General features: G+C 36.6%; 1 protein-coding gene across 1 annotated transcript; it reads left to right on the top strand.

Moving 5' to 3' along the window:
- Positions 1-171: 171 nt before the first annotated feature.
- On the top strand, positions 172-21,771 carry bcap31 (B cell receptor associated protein 31). The gene is made up of 8 exons (XM_084138599.1): positions 172-292; positions 1,402-1,510; positions 2,060-2,160; positions 2,915-3,059; positions 8,536-8,671; positions 14,725-14,854; positions 17,154-17,254; positions 19,825-21,771. The coding sequence occupies exons 2-8, from the start codon at positions 1,419-1,421 to the stop codon at positions 19,861-19,863; spliced, it is 744 nt and encodes a 247-aa protein (XP_083994725.1). The 5' UTR covers positions 172-292; positions 1,402-1,418; the 3' UTR covers positions 19,864-21,771.
- Positions 21,772-22,439: the final 668 nt, after the last annotated feature.

Genomic DNA, 22,439 nt, shown 5'->3' with positions numbered 1-22,439 from the left:
TTATAACACTTTATTTAAAAAAATAAAAAATAAAAAAATAATTATATATATATATATATATATATATATATATATATATATATATATATATATTATTTTATTTTATTTTATTGTCAGAGACTTTTACACTAGCATTTTCCCGGCTTCGACACAGGAAGTGAGTCATGCCGTAGAGTGAGTTGGCACGTATACCGGAAGTACATTAGTGTGAAGTGGAGTCAGGGTGCAGCAGAAGTTTTGACAGATTCCTGTAGGCCTTTCTGCGAATATTACTGATTTTACTTCACATTCTGTAAGTTCTAATACAGCTATTTATTTAATTCCTCTTAAGTCAAATCAGAGCTCTTATGAATGCGAATAATTGTGTGTGTACCTCAAATAACAAAGCGGATTTTCTTATATCTTGTACTGCTCTGACAGAGACATGTTTATGTATGTAAGTTTGTTGACATATGTATCCCTACTATTCACACTTTTTTTTTTTTTTTTACCGATATATTTCTATTTTTATCTAGTAGTACGTCTTATTTTTTCCTCATTTGCAGTCAGTCTAAATAGTTCTTGACTAAATACATTCGTAATTCGTTCTTCATATGTTATATTTGGTAAGATCTGTCAATAAATGTTTAATTCTCCCTTGATTATGAAACCATTTAGGTGTGAAATGTTTATTTTCTGCCTTTAAATTCTAATCTATTATTAATAATTTGATAAATATACCTGGTCTGGCTAGTTTTCTTCTGTTTAATGAGCGAACCTGCTCTCTGTGAGCAAGTGAGTTTGGATGATTTACTACAAAACCCAATAATTTTTCCCTTTTATTTGACATGCATTGGTTTTTGATCATGTCTCAATCTGTAAAGACCTCAGATGGTCTCATCTTGTGTCTGGGGTTCTCTGTTGTAGACATAAGATGGTGCTGTTGTATCACTTGATGATTTAATGAGCATCACCTGAGGTCTTGAGTGTCAATGTTTTTTTTCCATGATAATAAAATAATATGAGTTTAATTTACTCCAAGGATTTCGTTCAGACATAGTACATATAGGCCTGGTTTCACAGACAGGGTTTAGACTAAACCAGGATTAGACCTTATTTCATTTAGGGCATTTAAGTAGCTTTTTATAGTCATACCTTAGAAAAAACATTACTGATGTGCTTCTTGAGACAAAACAATGGCACTGATTTATTTTAAGATATATCAGTGCAAGTTGCTTTCAGTTAAAACAGCTCAAACATGCATTTTAATCTGGGACTAGTTTAGCCTTTTCTGTGAAACCGGGGGATAGTTTCCCAAATCTTGTGCCTGTCACATGCTTTATGCTAAATTATGTTCACAGGGCCTGGTAATTGATGTCCATTTAATCAGATAGACTGATCACTTCTGATATGTCCTCACAGACTTGCAGATAGCCGTCATGAGTCTTCAATGGACAGCCGTGGCTACATTTCTATATGCCGAGGTATTTGCGATACTACTACTATGTGTCCCATTCATCTCCCCAAAACGGTGAGTTTCATTTTCTTCTCTCACACTAGTTTTCTTCAACACTGGCCTATTTCCAGGAAAGATCTTCTGATCTTTAGCCTAAAAGAGTATTGTCAGTACTGAAATGTGTCCATTTGTTGCGAAATAATGTTGTTGTGCTAAAGCCCTAAAAATAAATTGCTACTCTGAGCCTTTAGTTTTTGATTTGGATGTTTTTGATTTCAGCACTACCAGGATAATTAAGTTTAAATTAAAAGGTCTTGTGAGGGAGTTAATTTCTTAATCTGAGAGCATTCACATGATCTTCCAAACATTTCAAAGGTTGTTAGGTTGGGGCACCTGGTAAACATTTTCCTTGAATCACAAAGAAACACTCTGAGAAGCATTTCTTTGTCTTTTTGAGGAGTCGCACAGATTCTCAAAGACATTTGTTGGTGCTCCCTTTTAAGTGTGTTGTAAAAATGTAAACCTTATGATGTTCTTTGGACTTGTTGAGAAAGATCAGTGTTATCTTATGTGCCTTTTTGCCCTCTGTGTATTAAGGTTTTATCTCTGCCGTTGCCTTTGTAGATGGAGCAAATTTTTCAAGTCTCGACTGGTCTCTGTCATAACGACATATGGAAACACTGCCTTCATCGTCATCATTTGTATCCTTGTCTTTCTGCTCATAGGTGAGCTTGAACACACCTTACCACATCGTTCCCATTAAGCAGTCTTCTTCAAACTTAACTGCATAAATGTACACACACCAACACACGGCAATGAAGTCAGTATGTTAAAGAGGATACATTTGTTACAACTAAGTTGCAAAAGCGAGTCATTCAGAAATAATTGCTGTATTCATGCCATAATGCGCTCATTAGCATATGACTGTCTGCAATTACATATTAATGCTTATTTAGTATTCAGCAGCTTCGCAGGGGTGAAGATTTTGTACATTATACACACTATATAAAAATATGAAAGTATTTGAAAATGTGTAAAAGTAAGTTATATTATTTATACACACTGTTTTCAAGATTAACAATAATAATAAGAAATGTTGAGATGTATTATAATGATTTCTGAATGATCACTGAAGATTGGAGTAATGATGCTGAAAATTCAGCTAATAAATTACATTTCAAAATATTTTACAATAGAAAATGGTTATTATAAATTGTAATAATATTGTAAAATATTTTTTTATTAAATTAATGCAGCCTTGGTGAGCATAAGAGACTTCTTTCAGAAACATAAAAATATATTTTAGGCAATTTATATGAATTGAGTATATGCAATAATTTAAATAAAACATTTAATGTGTAAATTTTGACAGCCCTACAAACATTACATTTGTGCAAATTCTCTCTTTGACGTTTGCATGGAATGTACTAGATATATGAATGAAAAATAGAAATCAAAGTTTGTGTTTCTGCTCTACAGATGCATTTAGAGAAGTGAGAAAATACAGTGTCTCAGAAAAAGTGGATCTGAGCAACAACCCTGTGGCCATCGAGCACATCCACATGAAGCTGTTCAGGGCCCAGAGGAACGAATACATCGCCGGCTTCGCTCTTCTCCTATGTTTGTGAGTGTTTTCTCTCTCTCTCTTGCCATGTTTGTCTCATTTTCTGTGACACTTGCTCCCGCAGGTCTCTCCCACTTCTGTATTTTACCCCCCTTAACATGTACATCATGTCTCGCTTTGGCACTGGTTTTCTGAACACGATCAGTTACATGGCCTGACTTCATTTTAGTTAATGGCTCTCAACAGATTTTCTGGACAAGCTTTTAAACAGAACATCACCCTTTCAGAACGGGGTCGTTGGGTTCTCCACGTTCTGTGCCAGAGTGTTCAAAAAAGATGTGCAAGTTGTTTGATTTTGACTGTGTTATGTTACAGTGCCTGCTAAAGTTACCAGCCAGCTGGCAAATAACATATTTACTCACCAAACACCTTTTCATGAGTGTTAATTTAGGACCCTGGGTGTGCAACTACTGGTTGCTTTCAGTAGGTTTTGTCCTGGACTTGCCAAATGTTTCTCCGCTCTCAATGTAGCCAAGCCCAGCACTGCTGACCTCATCTGTCTCTAAATGAGACCGTTCACCGACTCAAGGACATTCAAGACACATCGATTACTTGCGTCAAATCAAATAATGTTCAGTTAGAATGTTTATCAGTGATATTCAGTTCAAATAGTATCAAGGTTATATTATTGACATATATTACAGGTCATGTTATGAAAAGTATATAAACTTAAGTAGAACTACTACAGGTGCAACTCTGTCATATGACAATAAATAAACCAGGCTTGTTTATAATTTAAAATATGCAAATTAGTTACCATGTGCATATTTGATATTAAAAAGTATATAGAATCCTCAGAAGACTTTTTTTTTTTTTTAAATATGATCCAGTGTTACAGGAATCCTAAAACCCAGAAACTTGAAAATTATGTCTTGACATAATGTCTGGGGTTAACACAAGCTCGAGATATTTTCATGCTTTATTCTACGAAATAAAATGCATTAGTAACACCCCACTCGTAATTTTTTTTAAATCCTTTTACGGGTTGTGAAAAAGGCGGTAATAGAGGTTGTCGAGGACATTGAACGCCATCATGCCGAACAGGAAAACTCATCTACTCATTAGTCCACTTTCACATTCACGTGTTTATAATCACGCTCTTAAAAAACTATTCTATCTCAACTTTCAGTGAAAATAAAGAGTGAAAAAGCTTAGGGAGGATGACGTTGAAGTCATGTGACCGTAGTGTAGTTTGTTTATAGCCTAACTATTATTTATATAGCCTATATATAGCCTAACAATTACCTCTCTATTAAAGCACCGGCCATCTTGAGCATCAAAATACATGTGACACATTTTGTGTAGGTGGGCGTAGATACAGTGCAATTAAGTTGGCCAATCACAGCAGTGGCCGTTTACTTGCATTTCTGAAAGATTTAATGCCCCTTGAAATGAAGTGTTTATGAGTGAAAAATTTAATTTTCACAAATATTAAGGCATATTAATGCAAAAAAACTTAGTAAACTTCATAAGCTAACCTATAGAAACATATTATAAAGATCTGATAATGCATTTTATGACCCCCTTAAAGTTAGTTAAGAGACATGAGAAACTGCTTATGCTCCATGCAAGGTGTTAGTCACAATGTCGAGATTAGCACCAGTGCCAACTGGAAAAGGTCATATAAAGTCATACACATTAAGTGTGTGAAAAACATGGTTGGATATTATTTTGTATGTTTTCTGTAAGTTTGCTATAGTTCAAGCTTACTAATTTTACAAGCACAGATTTATCTTGCATCTCCACCTTGTTGGAGACAATGTCTTTATTTATAGTCATGAAAGGTGAATGAGTTGTGTACGTGTGAGGCAGACAGAGAGCAGAATATGTCGCTATATTACAGTAGACATGGAAAGAATCTTATGTTGATCCGGTTAGGGGTCCCCCACACTGTTTCCGTTCACAAACCATGGGTACTGAAATTCTCGCAGCCCAATTGGTCGGTTCGTTGTTGTGCACTATACGTAATGTTTAAGAGTCTGCCAGCTCTGCATAGTTTTTCCTTACAGGGGTTTCACCATATTTTCTCTGAATGGCATGTTATTTATATCCTGCTGGATGACTACTACATCCATTAGTGATACTACTTCCCCTGACTGCTGGGCTTGAGTGTCGTTTTCGTAATCACACGGACAGCTGCAGGACATGTGATCAAGCAACTGGTGACGGGTATTATATTTAGCCAGTGTTCATTGCATTCTCACTGGCCGAAAGGCCATGACTCCTGTTACAAAATGGACCTCTTCATCCTTGGCAGCAAACGTGCAGATACCACAAAGGTGATTGAAGCAGCGTATGACAGTTTGACATGTGATTCAGGCGTGTTATGATTCAGTAGGCGCCACACATTTCCTAGTCCCACTAGTTCATATAAACTTAAATTAAACGTTCAAACGTTAGGCCATGTTTAGGTATCGTATGGCTTGGAGATAGGTGCTATCTCTGAAGCGTGATGTTCTGCTGATGATGCTTCTGTACCTCATGGCAGAAGAGTGAACAGGTGATGTGCTGGGTGGTAGGGGTCGGTGGTGATGTTTCTCGCCTTCCTGATAATTCTGGTGTCGTAGTGTGAGGCTATGGTTGGCAGACTGCAGCCAATGATCTTGGAGGCTCTGCGCACTATGCGCATGCTTTCTATGACGGCTCGTCATGCCTTTCTGGCTAACCCCAAATTTCCTTAACTGATGGAGGAAAAAGAGTCTCTGATGGGCTTTGCCTTACAATGAGACTGATGTTCAGGTCCCATGAGAGGGACTGGTGTATGGTGGTGCCCAAGAAGCAGAAGGAGACCCTCTCAACAACCTGATCATTGATGGAGAGGGGAAGGTGCTGGACTGCCTTCTTTCTAAAGTCCACTATCATCTCTTTTGGTCTTAGATGTATTGAGGATTAGGTTATTGTCCTCGCACCACCATATGAGAAATGAAATATTATTTATACTTGTTTGCATTTGAGTTAACATGTCTGTACTGTATAAGCATGTACACTAAGGGATTTTATATGCCTCATATTTGGCCAATAAAAATGTTTAAAGCACAGAATAGGTTAAAGTGAATGCAGGTCACCTCAGATCACCTTGTTACCTCATACAGAGCATTTGACCAAGGTGTGGGCTTCTCTTGCATTTATGCAAGTTGTGGCTGTCCATGGTTAAACCAATCTGCATTATGGTCACAACAGCCTTTAACAAAACCTTGAACCCTTTTACACATGTGGACATTGACATGAATGCATTGCATGCCGCATGCCTTTAGCCTCTGCACTCAAGCACACGGTTCAGATGTCATCAGCCTGCATCTCTCAGCTCATCTGGTTTTATGAAATTGTAATTTTAGAAGACTGACCATGTTAGGTGAGGAGAGGAGAATAGCCAAAATGTGTACACTGGCTTTAGGTTGGCAAAAACCATTTGATATTTGACTATGGTCAAGTGGTAGTGACTAATCTGTTTATGTAATTTTGATCACACCTTATATGTCCTTAACTACCATGTACTTACATCAACAACAACAAAAAAGTACTATGTACTTTTTGTGTTAATGTTGTATTGTGAAACGCTTTTGCTGCTATTGAGGTGGGATACGGGTAAGGTTAGGGACAGGTTTGGTGGTATGGGTAGGTTTAAGGGTGGGTTAAGGTATAAGGGAAAGGTCAACAGTTTAATTATAGAGAAATTAATTACAGCTATAATTACATGTAGGAATCTTTTGTAAATATAAGTACAATGTAAAATCACGTATGTACACAATAAGTGCATTGTATCAAATGATTAATTTAAATGTTAGTACATGGTAGTTAAAGACACCTAGTATAAAGTGGGACCTAATTTTTTGTCGTGCTGCCAGCCGGCAGTGATTAATGAACATTGATGTTTCCTAGAAATGTTTCTAGGAAGTGTTGTGCTTGGACAAGAAGTGTTTCATGCTTCAGGAGTGATGATTAGTAACCCAATCTCTGATTTTGGATTGACCATTTGTCCTGAAGTGGACCGATGTTATTCCTGCAGTCCATAGAAATGTCATACGGGCGTCTAAGCTCAGCATCGACTCCTCCCTTTTAGATTTGCATGTTAAAATGAGCCATATGTTATTCAAATGAAGTTATGTGTGTGCCAACGTACTCTTACTCTGAAATTCAATATACATACAGTATACAATAACTAGTTTTGGAGAAAAACATTTATTTCATAATGTGATTCCCCCCCCCCCCCCACTTTCAATTCTTTTACTTCAATGAAAAGTTAGATTTTTGCACATTTTTTGAATGAAAGATCAAAAGGATAAACAATGCAGATTTATTTTCTTAATGCCATTTTTGATCATATTTACCAGGGGTGCCATTAATTGACCACAACTGTATATTTATATATACAGATTATGCATATAATCAAATTCTATATAAACGTTCTGCAAGAAATGCCTTATAAGAATGTTATAGAGTGTTTAATATTTAAAGGAGTAGTTCACTTTAAAATGAAAATTCTGTCATCATATACTCACCCTCATGTTGTTTCAAACCTGTATGAATTTCTTTCTTCTGCTGAACAGAAAGGAAGATATTTAGAAGAATGTCAGTAACCAGACAGTTTTTGGGTCCCATTGACTTCCATAGTATATTTTTTTCCTACTATGGAAGTCAATGAGACCAGAAACTGTCTGGTTACTGACATTCTTCTAAATATCTTCCTTTGTGTTATTAAATTCATACAGGTTTGAAACAACATGAGGGTGAGTATATGATGACAGAATTTTCATTTTAAAGTGAACTACTCCTTTAATCCATGTTTAATAACATAAAGGTCTGGTTTCACAGACAGGGCTTAGATTAATCCAGGATTAGGCCTTAGTTCAATTAGGGCATTTAAGCAGCTTTCATAAACATGCCTTAGAAAAAAAACATTACTGATGTGATGTGCATCATGAAACAAAACAATGGCACTGATGTATTTTAAGATATATCAGTACAAATTGCTTTCAGTTAAAACAGCTTAAACATGCATTTTAATCTGGGACTAGTTTTAAGACTTCTCTGGGAAACCGGGGGAAAGTAGTACTGGTAAACCAAAGGATTGCTATGCTGTTGATAGGGCCTTTTGGGTAGTTGCTCTGTGGTCAAAAGGAAGCACTCAGCCCTAAATCTGTATGATATTCTGGTCTCTAGATATGGCGAAGGTCCATACCTGGGATTTTTTTTTTTCTGGCAAGTGAAAATTATGCTTCAAATCTTAAAGAATCATTCATGTCCAAGCACAAATGTGTGGGACGAGTTACACAATGAAGTCCAATGTTTAGATTTGGGGGTTTGTTCAAATAATAGTAATAGAGATTCTTGCCTCTACAAGCACTACTAATTATGCCAAAATCTGTGTCAGTACAATGCAGTGTAGGCTGCAGTGGTGAGCCGTAATGATCAGATACACAATGACTGTTTAGTAAATCCACTTGTGTCTGAGTTGATGTTGTTGTTTTCCCTCCAGGCTGTTGAGACGTCTGGCCACACTGCTGTCTCAGCAGGCTACACTGATGGCCTCTAATGAAGCCTTTAAAAAGCAGGCGGAGGGAGCAAACGATGCTGCGAAGAAGTACATGGAGGAAAATGAGAAACTGCAGGAGGTGAGAGAGAGAGAGAGAGAGTTGTGTATGGCAGTGCCGGTCCACTAAAGCTTTTTCATGACCCCCAAAGGCTTCCAAGGTGTGGTAACTTTTACCTGGTACCTGGTTAATGACCAATGGTGTAACTACAGGAGTGTGGCCAGGATGAATGTGCTATATAAAGGAACCGTTCACCCAAAAATAAAAAATTCTGTTATTGTTTACTCATCCTCATGTGGTTGTCTATGACTAAATGTCTATGACTAACACAAAAGAAGTTGGTAAGCTGCTCTAGTCCCTCAATTCAAAAAAGAAACAATGAAGTGAGTGACTACATGATGACAGAATTGTAATTTTGAGATGAATTGTTCCTTTAATGAATCTGTTTGTGCTTTATTTAAAATTCCACATGCACTTCATTAGAAATGATTTGATGCTCTCGTGAGTCATCCTGGTTTGTTAGGTGTTATCCATCTCTCAGACCTCAGAGAAACTGTCAATATCAATATCAATATCATAGTGCTGCAGACTTTGCACTTTACCTCTAGATGGCAGAGTTTCACATTATGTCTTGAATTAGAATTAGAATTTCAAATAACTGTTTTCTGCATTTTAATATACTTTAAAATATAATTTATTCCTATGGCAAATCTTGAGCAGATTTTTTGAATGTGTCCATGAAGTAAAGTATTCATTTCTGACCCAACATTTTTAAATAGCAGTGTATTTACCTCTATCTATTTATGGTCAGAATAGATGCTATAAAAATATTTTAAAAGTTACAATGTTAATTTTTAGACAATTGAGTAGGAATATATTTAGGAAATATAAGAAATAGTGTATGTATATATATATATATATACACACACACATATACATGAAAATATTTTGACTTTACTTATGAAGAAGTCGTAGTTGATAACATATTTAAGTAGGGTGAGTTTTCCAAAGGTTTGGTTTAGTGGTTGGTAGCTGAATGGTTATAGGTGACGATGAGCTTTCACCATTGTGCACTTGATGCACTTAAACTCATTTGCGTCTGACGGACTTCCAGGGAAATTCAAGGTAGCTGCCAACCAATTTGTATAGTTAACATCTGTAAAATAACCAGTAGTACAAACAATGTAGAGGGGAACTATAGTTCATTCGATCACTTCCACATTGGCAGGCCTTTTCGAATTCAGTGGAAAGAGAAAGTGGCAAGTGTTTTTCTGTGCCTTCAGGGTAGAATATATATATGACGTTCAGTCCCCACATAAAACAGGACACTATCAGAGAACCACCGATGACACTCGTTTGCTCGAGGCAGCTTTGACATCATCAAACTTTGTCATGGCTGCATTTCAATAATTAATCTTTCTTATAGCACTATATTAATATTTCTTGAGCATTCTGGGAAGGGTTTGTTCTCAGTATCTTAACCTGAGTATTAAGCTTCAGTTAATTCAGCCTGAATTGGTTAACAGGCAAAGTTCACGCTTTGTTTGGTAGACAATTACAGTATTGCATATTCTGCAATAAGTAGATTTGTAAGTGTTAGAATTTAAAGTAGATTAAAGTTTGAAAATGTACCATTAGCCTTCATGGCACGTTTAACAGTGTTATTATAGTTTTGAATTATTAATTTAATTATTATTTCTGTTTTATTTCCAGGTTTTTTTTTTTTTTCAGTTTAGTTTTCTCTATAATTATTAGTTTAGGTTTTCTTTAATTTGTTGATTTTTTTTATTTTTATTTTTTATTTATTTTTATTTTTAAAGTTTTAGGAATGCCAAAGTTAATACACTAACTATCATTTAAAAAAAAAAGTTAACAGCGGTACATTTCTCAGCAGAGTCTAGTTATTGTTATCTCGTGGCATTTTCATGTTTAATGCATTCAATTATTATTATTAGTTGTATTATTTATATACTATTATAGTATTTATTAATATTTTGAATTAGCTTTTATATATTTTTATTTCTATTTTATTTCTTTTTTTGTTTGTAAATTTGTTATTTGCTTTTGTCATTTTTAGTAGTTTTTGGTTTAAAAAAAATATTTCTATATAGCTTTAATATTTATTTCAGTTTTAGTACTTCAACCTAAACTTTATTTCAGTTGGTTAAGTCAAGTAATTTTTAATTATTGTTTAATATTTTTTAAGTTCTAATATTTCATCTGCATTGATCTGGTCAATTCCTTGCATATATTTAGCCACTTTTACACTTCACTATGTCTGTGCCTTTTGATTATTGTAGCCAAGAGAAACAAATAAATGCACTGACTGTCATAACAATGGCAAAACAGCTTGAATGTGGTATGCCATTTGCAAACACTATTTCCTGGATAGCATGTCTAGTTAGGTATTAAAGCCCTAGATACAGTAATCATATGCTGTGTTATTGGCTTTAGCACATGTAGTTTGTTAGTATGTAGATGCCTGAGCGTGGAGAATGCTGGGATAGATTAGCACCGCGTGGCTCAATTACAGTGCTGACGTGCAGTAGGTCACCGCTTTGATCTTAACACGTGGGTTATCAGACACATGGACATACGCATAGCATACTACCATAATTTACATCTGTCAAATGTTATAACGCCATAAACAAGAGCACAAGCCATGCTGACTGACAGATGGTGAAATATTTCACTTTAGTAAATGAAGTTTGACTCTAGCAGAATGAGGCCTGTAAATCTCATTGTGTTTTCGAAGCGTCTGGGCTGGATGCGTGTCCTTGAACAGGGTGAGATGACCTGACCGGCCTCTGTGATCCGTTTTGCTGCGGTTATTATTGTTTGACGCAAAGGTCAAAAGAACCAGTACTGGTCCTGTATTGATCTCTGATCTCTGTCCTGGGTCAATCCATCCTCCATCACTGTCCCCAAGCAGGTGTTAAAGCACTCTCACATTTAATCAAGTGAGAATAAGATCATGAAATCTGCATGATTCTGCTTCATAAAATGAAGTTATATTGCAGCTATTAGTTACATGAAATGTTTTTTAATAATTCATAATGCAATTAGCCAAGCCGACTCCTTCGGTAATAAAGCACTGATCATTTTCATGAGGCTGTGGCGGTTGGAATGGATCATATTCTACAGTTTATGCACTTTACTTTTTAGCAAATCCACTTATAATGTTAATCAAGGTTTTAAGGGCGCTGTATATGTGAACAGCTTGTAACGAATTTAAAAAAATGAGACCTTCCTCAACTTCCTAGGTTGTCTATGAACGTCTTTAAACTGATTTTTTTTTATGTGAAGGATGTTTTTGCCTGAAAATCACGTTACTATGGACTGACCCTCGTCTTCGGAAACGTCTTCAAATACATCTGACTTTAGTTGTTCCCAGGGGCCAGAAAACAACTTTATCCTGTGCGACGTGATTTAAAACACTCTCCTGGGTTTGTACCCTTGTCCAGCTCACTTTACAAGGGGTCATTTCAGAATGTCCACGTGCCTTGGGCTGCAAAACTTGAGCGGTTTAGCATTAAATATTCACTCAGTCAGGTTTTAATGGTTTGTGGAACATGTACAGAGACTCATTTCATATATAAGAAATTTTCAATTCATTAACAATCTTACAAGAATGCTCCTCATGGCATTATGTGTTAATTTTTAAGCGGAACAAGAGTACAGCATGTCTGTAAGCAGACTTGAGTAAGCTTTGACTAATGAAGTTTATTATTGACCTCTTGAAATCAAAATTTCAATGAAAACTCCAGGCAGGAAATGTGTAACCAAACATGTTGATCAGCGGTTTGCAGAAGCAGCAATGGTATAGAACGATTTTTTGCAGGTTATGCAAAAAAAAAAAAAACATGAAAGTTAGTGGTACTACTTACACCCACTCGAACGATTTGTTTGCTAAAAAGAAGCCATTGAGCATCATCGAGAGGTGAAAAGGAATTGGATAGAGCCGTAACGGCTCTGGAATTGGATTGGATTAAACCCGCCAATAGCGCGCCAATTGGATAAGCCAGTTTGTGATTGGTTCCCGCAAATTTGTAAAGGAAGCAGCAGAGATAAATGTACAGGTTTCCAGCCTGAGCTGCAGGGCGAAATCAAATCGCAGGCAGATCAGGCTGGATTTACTCAGTCTATATTTAGCATTTACACTTTCTCTTTCTTGGAAAACAGAAATATTGACGATGTCTTGGTCTCGGGACTTGCTATTTTTTGTCAAAATGTGCAGTATATGACACGTGGCTGTATCCCACAATGCAGTGCACTCATCTTGACCTTTTCCAACTGATTTCCACTGTAAACCAGAATATCTGCTGTGATTCCTTTTTTCCTTACTTTTTGTATTAGATGATAATAGGATGCTACTTGCTAAATTAAACATGCGAAGTGGTGAGGTCATGTGACACATTTGCATATTGCATACTCTTTCACTGTTTAAATAAAAATAGTATTTAAGTATGTACTGCACAGTATGCTGCTGTTAGAGGTTATTGTATTTAACTGCTTATGTTGTTTGATTTGATCAGACCATTTATTCTGTAGTGTTCTGGTGTTTGAGTCTACAGGCTAAAATCTTTCTACAGAATGTTTTCTGTTTGTAGCAGGTCATAGGTGAATGTAGGTCAACATATGATGGTTACTCACTAACTGAATCTCCTAAGATGATGACACAGGTGGAGATCATTGATAAACCTAATTTTAACTTGATTGCAATCCCTGGAAAATAGAGCACTTGTTCTCTCCGTAACTTATGGCCTGTGAAACTATCATTTGTCCCATTAAAAGTTGAGCCTACAGGACAGATGATTGCGTTTTCTGTTAAATGTTTTGCAAGCCTTGCAGCTAAATTCCTGTCCTTGTGTTTATCTGAAAACATCAGAAAACGGTTTGCAACCTATTCGGCCGGTTTTCCTGAAAATGCAGGGTGGAACTTGATTTTAGTCATTAGAAATTTAGTCAATAACAAATTGCACAATATACCATGTATTACCAAATGAAACAGGGGCTTTCGCACAGGAGGAATCTTTTCATAGTTCCTTGAACTAATGGTGGAAGTAACCGGTTTTTGGTGTGTTCGCACAGCAGGAACTGGGAATAATTTTAGTTTTAGGGACGGCTTTTGGGGGAACTATATTAGCTACCACTTCAGAATAGGGTCTAACCCAGAATAATAGGAACTACCAGTAACGTGTTCAGGCTCTGGCGTTCTCAGCGCCGTCAAAGTAAAAGTCACAACAACAATCGCGGCTTAAGCTGCGTTCACACTACAAGCGACTTTATCGCTGCATGTCGCCGGGCGTTCCCACTACTGGTTGCCTAGTAATGTTTGTGAGTGACATTCACGGATGGTACTCCACGTTGTAGAACAAATCCGTTTTCTGCTACAAACAAACATTTTGGAAGGAAAAGTCTAAATATAAATGGAATTAGTACATAAAATGCATAATATTAAAGATGAACAAGAAACAGCTAGTGCTCTTTGCCATCGTGGCTATTTAACTGCAGCAAACAGGTCAAACTGGGTCTATCTGGGTTCACAAAACCATTCAGGCTCAGAGTCAGCACGGCGAGTACCACTGTATGCGACAAATTATAGGACAATTTCTGACTGCTAAAATTAGCTTTTCATTCATCTTGCCTCGTTCGGACTCGGCACTGAAGAGTGACGGATCACGCGCGCTCCACTGACTTCACTCCTATTGGTTGTCACTCCCGAAAGTCACTCTTCATTTGCATAAAGTTAAACAGATGTCAACTTTGTCGCGTCGCCGGACACGCCCCATCCGGTCGCCAACGGTCTCTGTCGCTCGTGTCGCCGGAAATCACCTCTCCATTGAAATTAATGTACCTTGTCGCTTGTGGTGTGAACGCAGCGTTACGTCGCTTCAGAGGTCCTACTGTGGGTGTGAATGCAACCAGGAAAAGGGCCCTAGAGAACATTTTAGTTCTCGGGGAACCGCCCTGTTGGTTAGTTCCTTAAACTACCCGGTGTGAAAGCCCCTTGTGTTGACATGAACTGTTTCATCACATAATCTACACCCTTGATATTATCAGGCAACATTTTTTGAGAAATAGCTGATCATTACATGAGATGACTAACAGAGAGACTGACTGTTTTTCATCAGAAACTGCGCAAAGCGGGCGTTGAAGTGCCTGAAGTGGGTGGGAAGGCCAAGGGTGGCGTGGAGGAGGATAAGAAAAATCTGACAGAAGAGGTCAAGAAACTGAAGGATGAACTCGACGCAACCAAGAAAGGTACTAAATGGTTCTGATTCACTCGTTCACTGAACCGATCTGTTAAGCCCACTTCCGTTTACATAAAAGAAAAGTCGCTTGGTGAGCATAAATGGCCTAAAGTTTGGCAAATGAACACATTTCTTCATGGAGATTGTTAGTATCAATATAATTATTTATCCATCAGGTTTTGTTTAGATCATGAAAGGTGGCCTGTGATGATATTGATTTAATATTTCTTTCCCATTGTAAATGTCAACAGAAAAGTGTGTATGTGTGTGTATATATATATATATATATATATATATATATATATATATATATATATATAGTACTGTGCAAAAGTCTTAGGCATGTTAATACCCCCACCCCCACCCCCCCCAAAAAAAAAAGAAAAAAAAAAAGGTTTTAAGTCAGTTATTTATATCTTGCTGTAGTGTGTCAGTAGGAAATATCAATTTACATTTCCAAACATTCTTTTTGCCATTAATTGTAATAATCCAGTGAGATTTCTGTATGCACAAGGAGTTTGACAACAGCCGGTATGATCTGATCTCACCATCATCGAGTCCGTCTGTGATTACATGAAGAAACAGAAAAAACTGAGACAGACTCAATCGAGAAGAACTGCAGGAACGTCTCCAAGATGCTTGAAGAAACCTTATTTCTACTCCTACTGACACACTACAGTAAAATATATAAATAACTGACTTAAAATCTTAAAACCTTTTTTTTTGTGTGGATAATAACATGCCTAAGACTTTTGCACAATATATATATCACAAACATATATTATATATATATCACAAACATATATTATATATATATCACAAACATATATTATATATATATCACAAACATATATTATATATATATCACAAACATATATTATATAAACTCAAACTTTTATGTTAGATGCGATTTAATCAATTTGTCATCACTAATTTGAATATATTTTAAAATGTAATTTATTCCTGTTTTGACACAGCTGAATTTTCAGCATCATTACTCCAGTCTTCAGTGTCACATGATCCTTCACAAATCATTCTAATATGCTGATTTGCTGCTCAAGAAAAATATTTTCAGTGTTGAAAACAGTTGTGCTGCTTAATATTTTTGTTGCCACTTATGCTTTTTTTTTCAGGATTCTTTGATGAATAGAAAGTTCAAAGCATTTATTTTAAATATATATATTTTTTTATAAGATTATTAATATCTTCACTGTCACTTTTGCTGAATTAAAGTATTAGTTTCTTTAAACAAATCTTACTAACCTCAAACGGTAGCACAGTTGGCTTCTGTTTTGATTTCATGTTGCCAGGATGTTGGTACAGAGTAAATCTAAATAATTCAGAGTTTAGAAAAATCATTTGGCCCCTCTGGTGACCCTGCAGTGAGCAACACAAGATGGCTGCAGCTGAACAAGACTCCTCCTCACAGAGGAATGAGCTTAGTAAGACGGATTCCCATGCCTCCTTCCACATCTACACTGTATTTAGACTGTGCTTAGGGGTTCATGACCCTTTGCTGACCTCCCAACGAGTTCTCCGTAGGGTCATCTCGTACCAAAGCACATTTTGAGGGTAGTGCACAAAGCTGTCAGTGAGCTTGCAATGAAGTCATTTTATTAATTTAGTAATAGATTTCAGATCTTTTAAACGTCATGTAAATAAAATTAATAGTGTTATACACTTCCATTCAAGTCAGTAAGCCAATTAATCATTTTATTTATCAAGGATGCATTAAATTGATCAAATGTAACAGTAAAGACTCTTATAATGTTACAAAAGATTTCCATTTCAAATTAATGCTGTTGAACTAGAACTTTCTACCCATCAAAGAATCCTGATAAAAATCAATCAAGGTTTCCACAAAATTAAGCAGCACAACTGTTTTTCAACATTGATAATGAGAAATGTTTCTTGAGCAGCCAATCAGCATATTAGAATGATTCATGAAGGATCATGTGACAAGTTATATTTCAAAATTAGTTCAAATATAAAAGTTATTTTAAATTGTAATACTATTTTGCAATAATACTGTTTTTACTGTATTTTTGATCAAATAAATGAGCCTTTGTGAGCATAAAAGACTTCTTTCAAAAACATTAAAAATGCTCACTGACCCCAATCTTTTGAATGCTAGTGTACAGTATGTCTATCACATGGTCTATTTTGATCTAAGTGGGCAGTGTTTGCTCAGAATAAGCTGCAAAGTGGACCAGACTTGCTGAAAGTCAAACGTCTGACTCTGTGATGCTACTGTAACATGGAGACATTTTTCTCTGCTGATTCTCTACACTGTTTGTGTGTGTGTGCAGCTCTTCAGAAGTCTGACAGTGATGTGAAGGCCATGAAGAAGCAGGCCGAGAACCTCACAACAGAGTACGACCGTCTGCTGGAGGAACACGCCAAACTGCAGGTCAGAGCTCACGCATGTCACACCTCTATCTTTCCCATCATAACTCTACAAAGACTGCAGCCTTCTAAGGCAGAATCCTAACTGAAGTGAAACCTGACGTAACCTGAAGAGAGCTTAATGATTCCAATAGCATCTCAAGTATGTGAGTTTAGACGTGGCGTGTCTCTGGTTAATCGTTTATTCTATTTCTGAACCTCATTGGCATAAATGCCTATCGAGTTTAAAGTCTGATTTATTGCTGTGAATCCGTTATTTTCAATTAACCATTTCATTGAAAGATGTTGTAAACCTGTATGAATTTCTTTGTAACCAAACAGTTGATGGGCCCCATTGACTTTCATAGTATTTTTTTCATAGTACTATGGAAACTTGAGGGTGAGTAAATAACAAAAAAAAAATGTTTTGGGTGATCCATCCCTTTAAGTGTTTTTAAATTCCATTTTCATTCATTACCTTAACGTTTAGAAAAATGTTGCCCAAGTTGATAGCTCATCTAATCTAAATCATCAGAACAGATAAAATAACCTGTTGCTGTTCATTCTGAGGCAAGGTCATGGATAATTTCCAAGAACACGCATACTGATAAAATCTATGCCTTGATGCAGATGAAGTTGATATTAAAAGCAACTGAGAAATGAGGAAATGTAAATCTATCAAACCACTTTGAATGCTTTCAGTTTCTGTTTCCAGTCCGCCCTGATGCCAGCTGTTTAACTTGGAGTGAATTCAATCTGCAGTCTTGACAATCTTTTTTTTGGCTGAAAGCACATATTATAATGCAGCTAGTGAACACTAAAGCTACTGTGGCATCTGTTTTTACTGGGCTTAAAGGTATACTTCACAAGATGCAAGATGCGTTCAAAAGTTGACATGTAGTTGCAAAGTTACTTCTCGTCAGCATCAAAATAAAGCGTTAGCAGATGTCAAGCAGACAGAGTTAGTTGACATCTAGTTGCAGAGTTACTAATAGTTCGTAGAACGTGTATATAGAAGTTGACCATGGAAATAAAGTGTTAACAAAAAAACTCTACCGTTAGAGCTACAGTAATGCTTTAATCCATAGTCTTGGTAAAAGCAATCTCAGAGATATGTTAGGTATCTATCACACACACAACTGCGAGGCAGTGTACAGTGGCACCACTGGCACGTGTCCAGTTGGCGTCTGTTAGCATGTAGTGTGAACGCTACATTGAAACCCGTTTAAAAGAAACTGATATCAGTATATTTAGTAAAGTTAGAAATTTCACACATGCTGTCATCAGTCTGTTACTAAAATGACACGTTGAGAGTCAGTTTTCACACATGAGCACTATAGAACCATAGTTGCATTTCAAGACCCGAGATGCAATGTTTCTCTAATGCACACAAGGAAGAATGTTTAATCTTTCTCATTTTGACCATTTATATGGACCAATGTATCAATACCTTAATGATCTATAATCTTTAAGCAAAAAAAGTAAATTACACACACGTTCTCCTCTCCAGCTGAAGCGGGTGTGTGTTTGGGTGCGTTCTGCTTCACTGTGGCTGATTGTGGTAGAAGAGATTACTCGCACTTTAATCACTCGAGCGAGGGAATCGCTGCACAAGGGTTTTTTTTCCCTGAAGTCCATCTGATAAAGCTTTACCATACATTTTTCTCTCAATGAAAATAGCTTTAGAAGCCGGCATGGCGTTCAAAACAAACATACAAACAATTTCCCTGAAGTCTGCCCTTGTCAGCCAACTCCTGGAAACATTAATGTGACGACCGTGTGTGTATGTGTGACACAGAGGGTGGGAGTCTGATAGACAGGCTTCTCTGGTTTACATAGAAGTCAGCTGCTCATAAGAGACTGTGACACATGAACACATGCTGCAGTTACGGCCGTTACACACTCAGCAAACAGCAACAAGGTGCTTGATCTCAGACACCGCACTGTAAAGCCCATCTCCTCATTTTCATTGCATGACATCACTGTTAGATGAAATGTTTTTGGCTATATGTATATATATATTTTACATTATAATATTATATAAAATTTTATTTTCCAATGCACAAGTTCCACAATACAATTTTCACAAGTATGAGAGTTAAAAAATATTAAGATACAAATTATATTTGCTAACTAAAAATACAATTTGAAAAATCTTTGCCTTTAAAGTTCACTATTCAAGAAATTTAAATCTGTTTTTTTGGGGGGGAAAATGAAATGCATATATTTATGTGTATGAATGTGCTTGCGAATGAGATTTTCACCATTTTTAATAACTCTTTTGCCTTCATTTTGAAAGGTCCTGTGGTGACCAATGAATTTTTACTCAAAAATATTCTGTGTAGTTCCTCAATTAATACACACTTTTACAACCTACATGTATAATGATTAATCATATTATACTATATTTTCATAATTTTGTATAAAGTATAGTCTAATGTTCTAAAATAAAGTATAGCATGACACATTTCATGACACTACTGAGATTTCTTGTCATGTCAGCCACTCAAAACCAGCAGCCAAATCTTCCAGGATTATGCAAATCTCTGTCAGTTGGAGATGTTCATCTTCTTTCTGCTCTGTCTCTGAACACAGGCCAAAAGTGATGCTCAACAGGACAAGAAGTCAGACTGAACGAAGACCATCATGCACCCGCTCTCTTTCCTGCATCCTCATTGGCTGATAGCAGCTCAGCTGGGCTGCGCATCACTCCTCTGGCTGTGTAAGAACAGGCTTCCGTTCTTCATTAATGTGCTTTCCATGTGATTCATTAAAGCCTGCGCAGGGTTTTCATTCACTTTTTGTTTTCTTTTCGGTTTTTGCTGTGAACTTCTGGTGTTTAATTTTTATTTCCAAAGTTTTGGTTACAAAATGTCAGTTTAGAATTGAATATCTGCTGACATGAGTATTACATTTAATTTCATGATTTCACAGTTTGTATGTCAGGTACATTGAGCCTCATCCATGAAACACAAGCTTCTGTGGTTAAATCTCTCTTACGTAAATTGTCACGTTGAATTAAAATCAATGTTTTACATAAGCATGATTTCACAGTTTACACAAATGCATTCAGCTTGTGATTCATAAATGAGGCCCTTTGTTTCTATAAAAGGACCAAGAAACACTTTACTGGTTATTCTAGCGGAGATGTTTTCAATATAAGTGTTGGGTTTCAAACTTTAATTGTCTGCATTTTAATGAACAGTTTTTCTTGCCATATGGGGGAAAGCTTCGATCTTTCCTTTGAATTTGGAGATTTGGTTTCAGTACAGATGCATGTCTTGGTTAATTTTAGATCTTTGATTTATAGGCTACACAACACTTTACACCCAATATGCACTTAAGAAAGAGAATCCCTCCAGTTTACGATCGACGAGCCTCGTGCTTCATGCTAAAGGAAGATATTTTTGTTTGTTTTTTTCCGTTTTTTTTGTCCTGGGTGTGGGATAGCTCCTTTTTTTTCTGGGCTATTGTAGAACAGAACGAGTAAACTGCTTCTTTCCAGTCCTGTCTGGTTTGAGGCCACTGAGTCGGTATAATCTGATACGAGCCTGGCAGGGCTGTTACAGTGGGTAAGAATGCCACTTTGGCAGGAACAGTAAAGCATCCCCAGCTGATATTGTGTTTCAAAACACGGCACGCTCTATCTCTGGTCTTCTAGGTATTGAAATAATCACATTTGAGGGCCACACAGTAGCTTTGCATTTAACATGCAGGTAATGTTTGGCATCGCTAAAGGTCACCGCGTTCGCTCTGGTTTACAGTTCAAACGTCCTGGGTTTCTTCGGGTCTCGTCTGGCGTGTGCAAGCAAATATCTTTGCAATCTTAGAGCAGTGTGACCTGAAAAAGGAATCAACCGGAATGACATCATAGCCGTGTTAAATTAGGGATCTGTGGGAACAACATTAGTGCTTTTTTGGGCTCCCAGAGGAAAGGGCATCGGGCTCACTGCAAAGTGTCGGATAATTCATAGTCAAGACCTCCTGGACTGTTACCGGTCATAAGAGCACGAGGAATGCCATCTGCCACCATGACACTAGTTTACGATTTCATTCAATCAACGATTGGTTAGATTAGTGAAAAGTTAACCAGAGCCCCAGTTCAGTGAAAATGACAAGTGTATACCTGAAGATCGTGCATTTTACACACGTGCTTTGGCTGTCATTGTGTAATTTTTCAAAACCGTAAATAAATGAATGAACTGTATGATACTGTTAAATGGGCTCTTTCTTTATATGCATTCCTAATTGTAGCTTCTTCTTTCTTATATTATGTTTTTAACTGTGACTTGCAACAAAAAACAAAAAACATGCACTGTTGTGTTGGCAATGACAATAAATACTTGCCCTTCATGGAACATGTTGTGTAGTTTTGATAGCGTAATGCTGTTATCTGCCTTGAATATCTTCAGGAAAATGTCATCGGTAATGTCAATCTGCATCACTTCACTACGAAATTTGTGAATTTATGTGTTCTGGTGATGTGCTGTAGTTGGGATATTGATCAACCAAACCAAATAAATTCTACTTCATTCATCTTGACTTGATTGAGTCTGCAGTTTTTTAAATTCTTTTTAATGTTTGTTTTAACTATTTTAATAAAGCCCATCAAACCTGTCATCATTCAAATTTACCATAAGTATCATAAAAGTGATGCATATGATTTGTGCACTTTTGCAAACAGAATCAAATGATTCATTGAGAAAATTTTACAATTAGAGTTTTCCCCGTTCTGTTCTTCGCACGCATCTGCCATATGACTTCAGAAGACTTGAAATATTATACGTTTTGTGGGAGTTTTGTGTCAAAACTGAAAAAAAACGACTAATTGACGTGTTTGAAACGACATTACTTGGGTGAGTAAATGACTGTGAACTATTCCTTTAAATCTCAAGCAAAACTCAAAATAAACGGGTTTCCTGAAAATGTGCTTGCTCTGGGCTATTTCCTCAGGCAAATTGGGGAGAGAGGAGCTGTAATGTAAAATATGTGAAAAATTATGTGTTTTTTGAACAATCAAGCATTCTAGTGAGCCCCAAAAGCAAGACTTAACCCACAGGTTCATGTGTTCAAACACATGAACATCTGCATAGAGAGATTATATCATAGAGATATTAGCAATGCCAACATCATTTGCACAGTTAACATGTTTATCAAGGTGGTCATTTAATAACATGCACTTTAATTATTGATAAACTGTATTGTAGTCC

This window comes from Abramis brama, assembly GCF_963993115.1.
Source record: "Abramis brama genome assembly, chromosome: 16".
Lineage (NCBI taxonomy): Eukaryota > Metazoa > Chordata > Actinopteri > Cypriniformes > Leuciscidae > Abramis > Abramis brama.
Note: the sequence above shows the minus strand (reverse complement) of the source record. Positions and strands in the feature narration are given on the sequence as shown.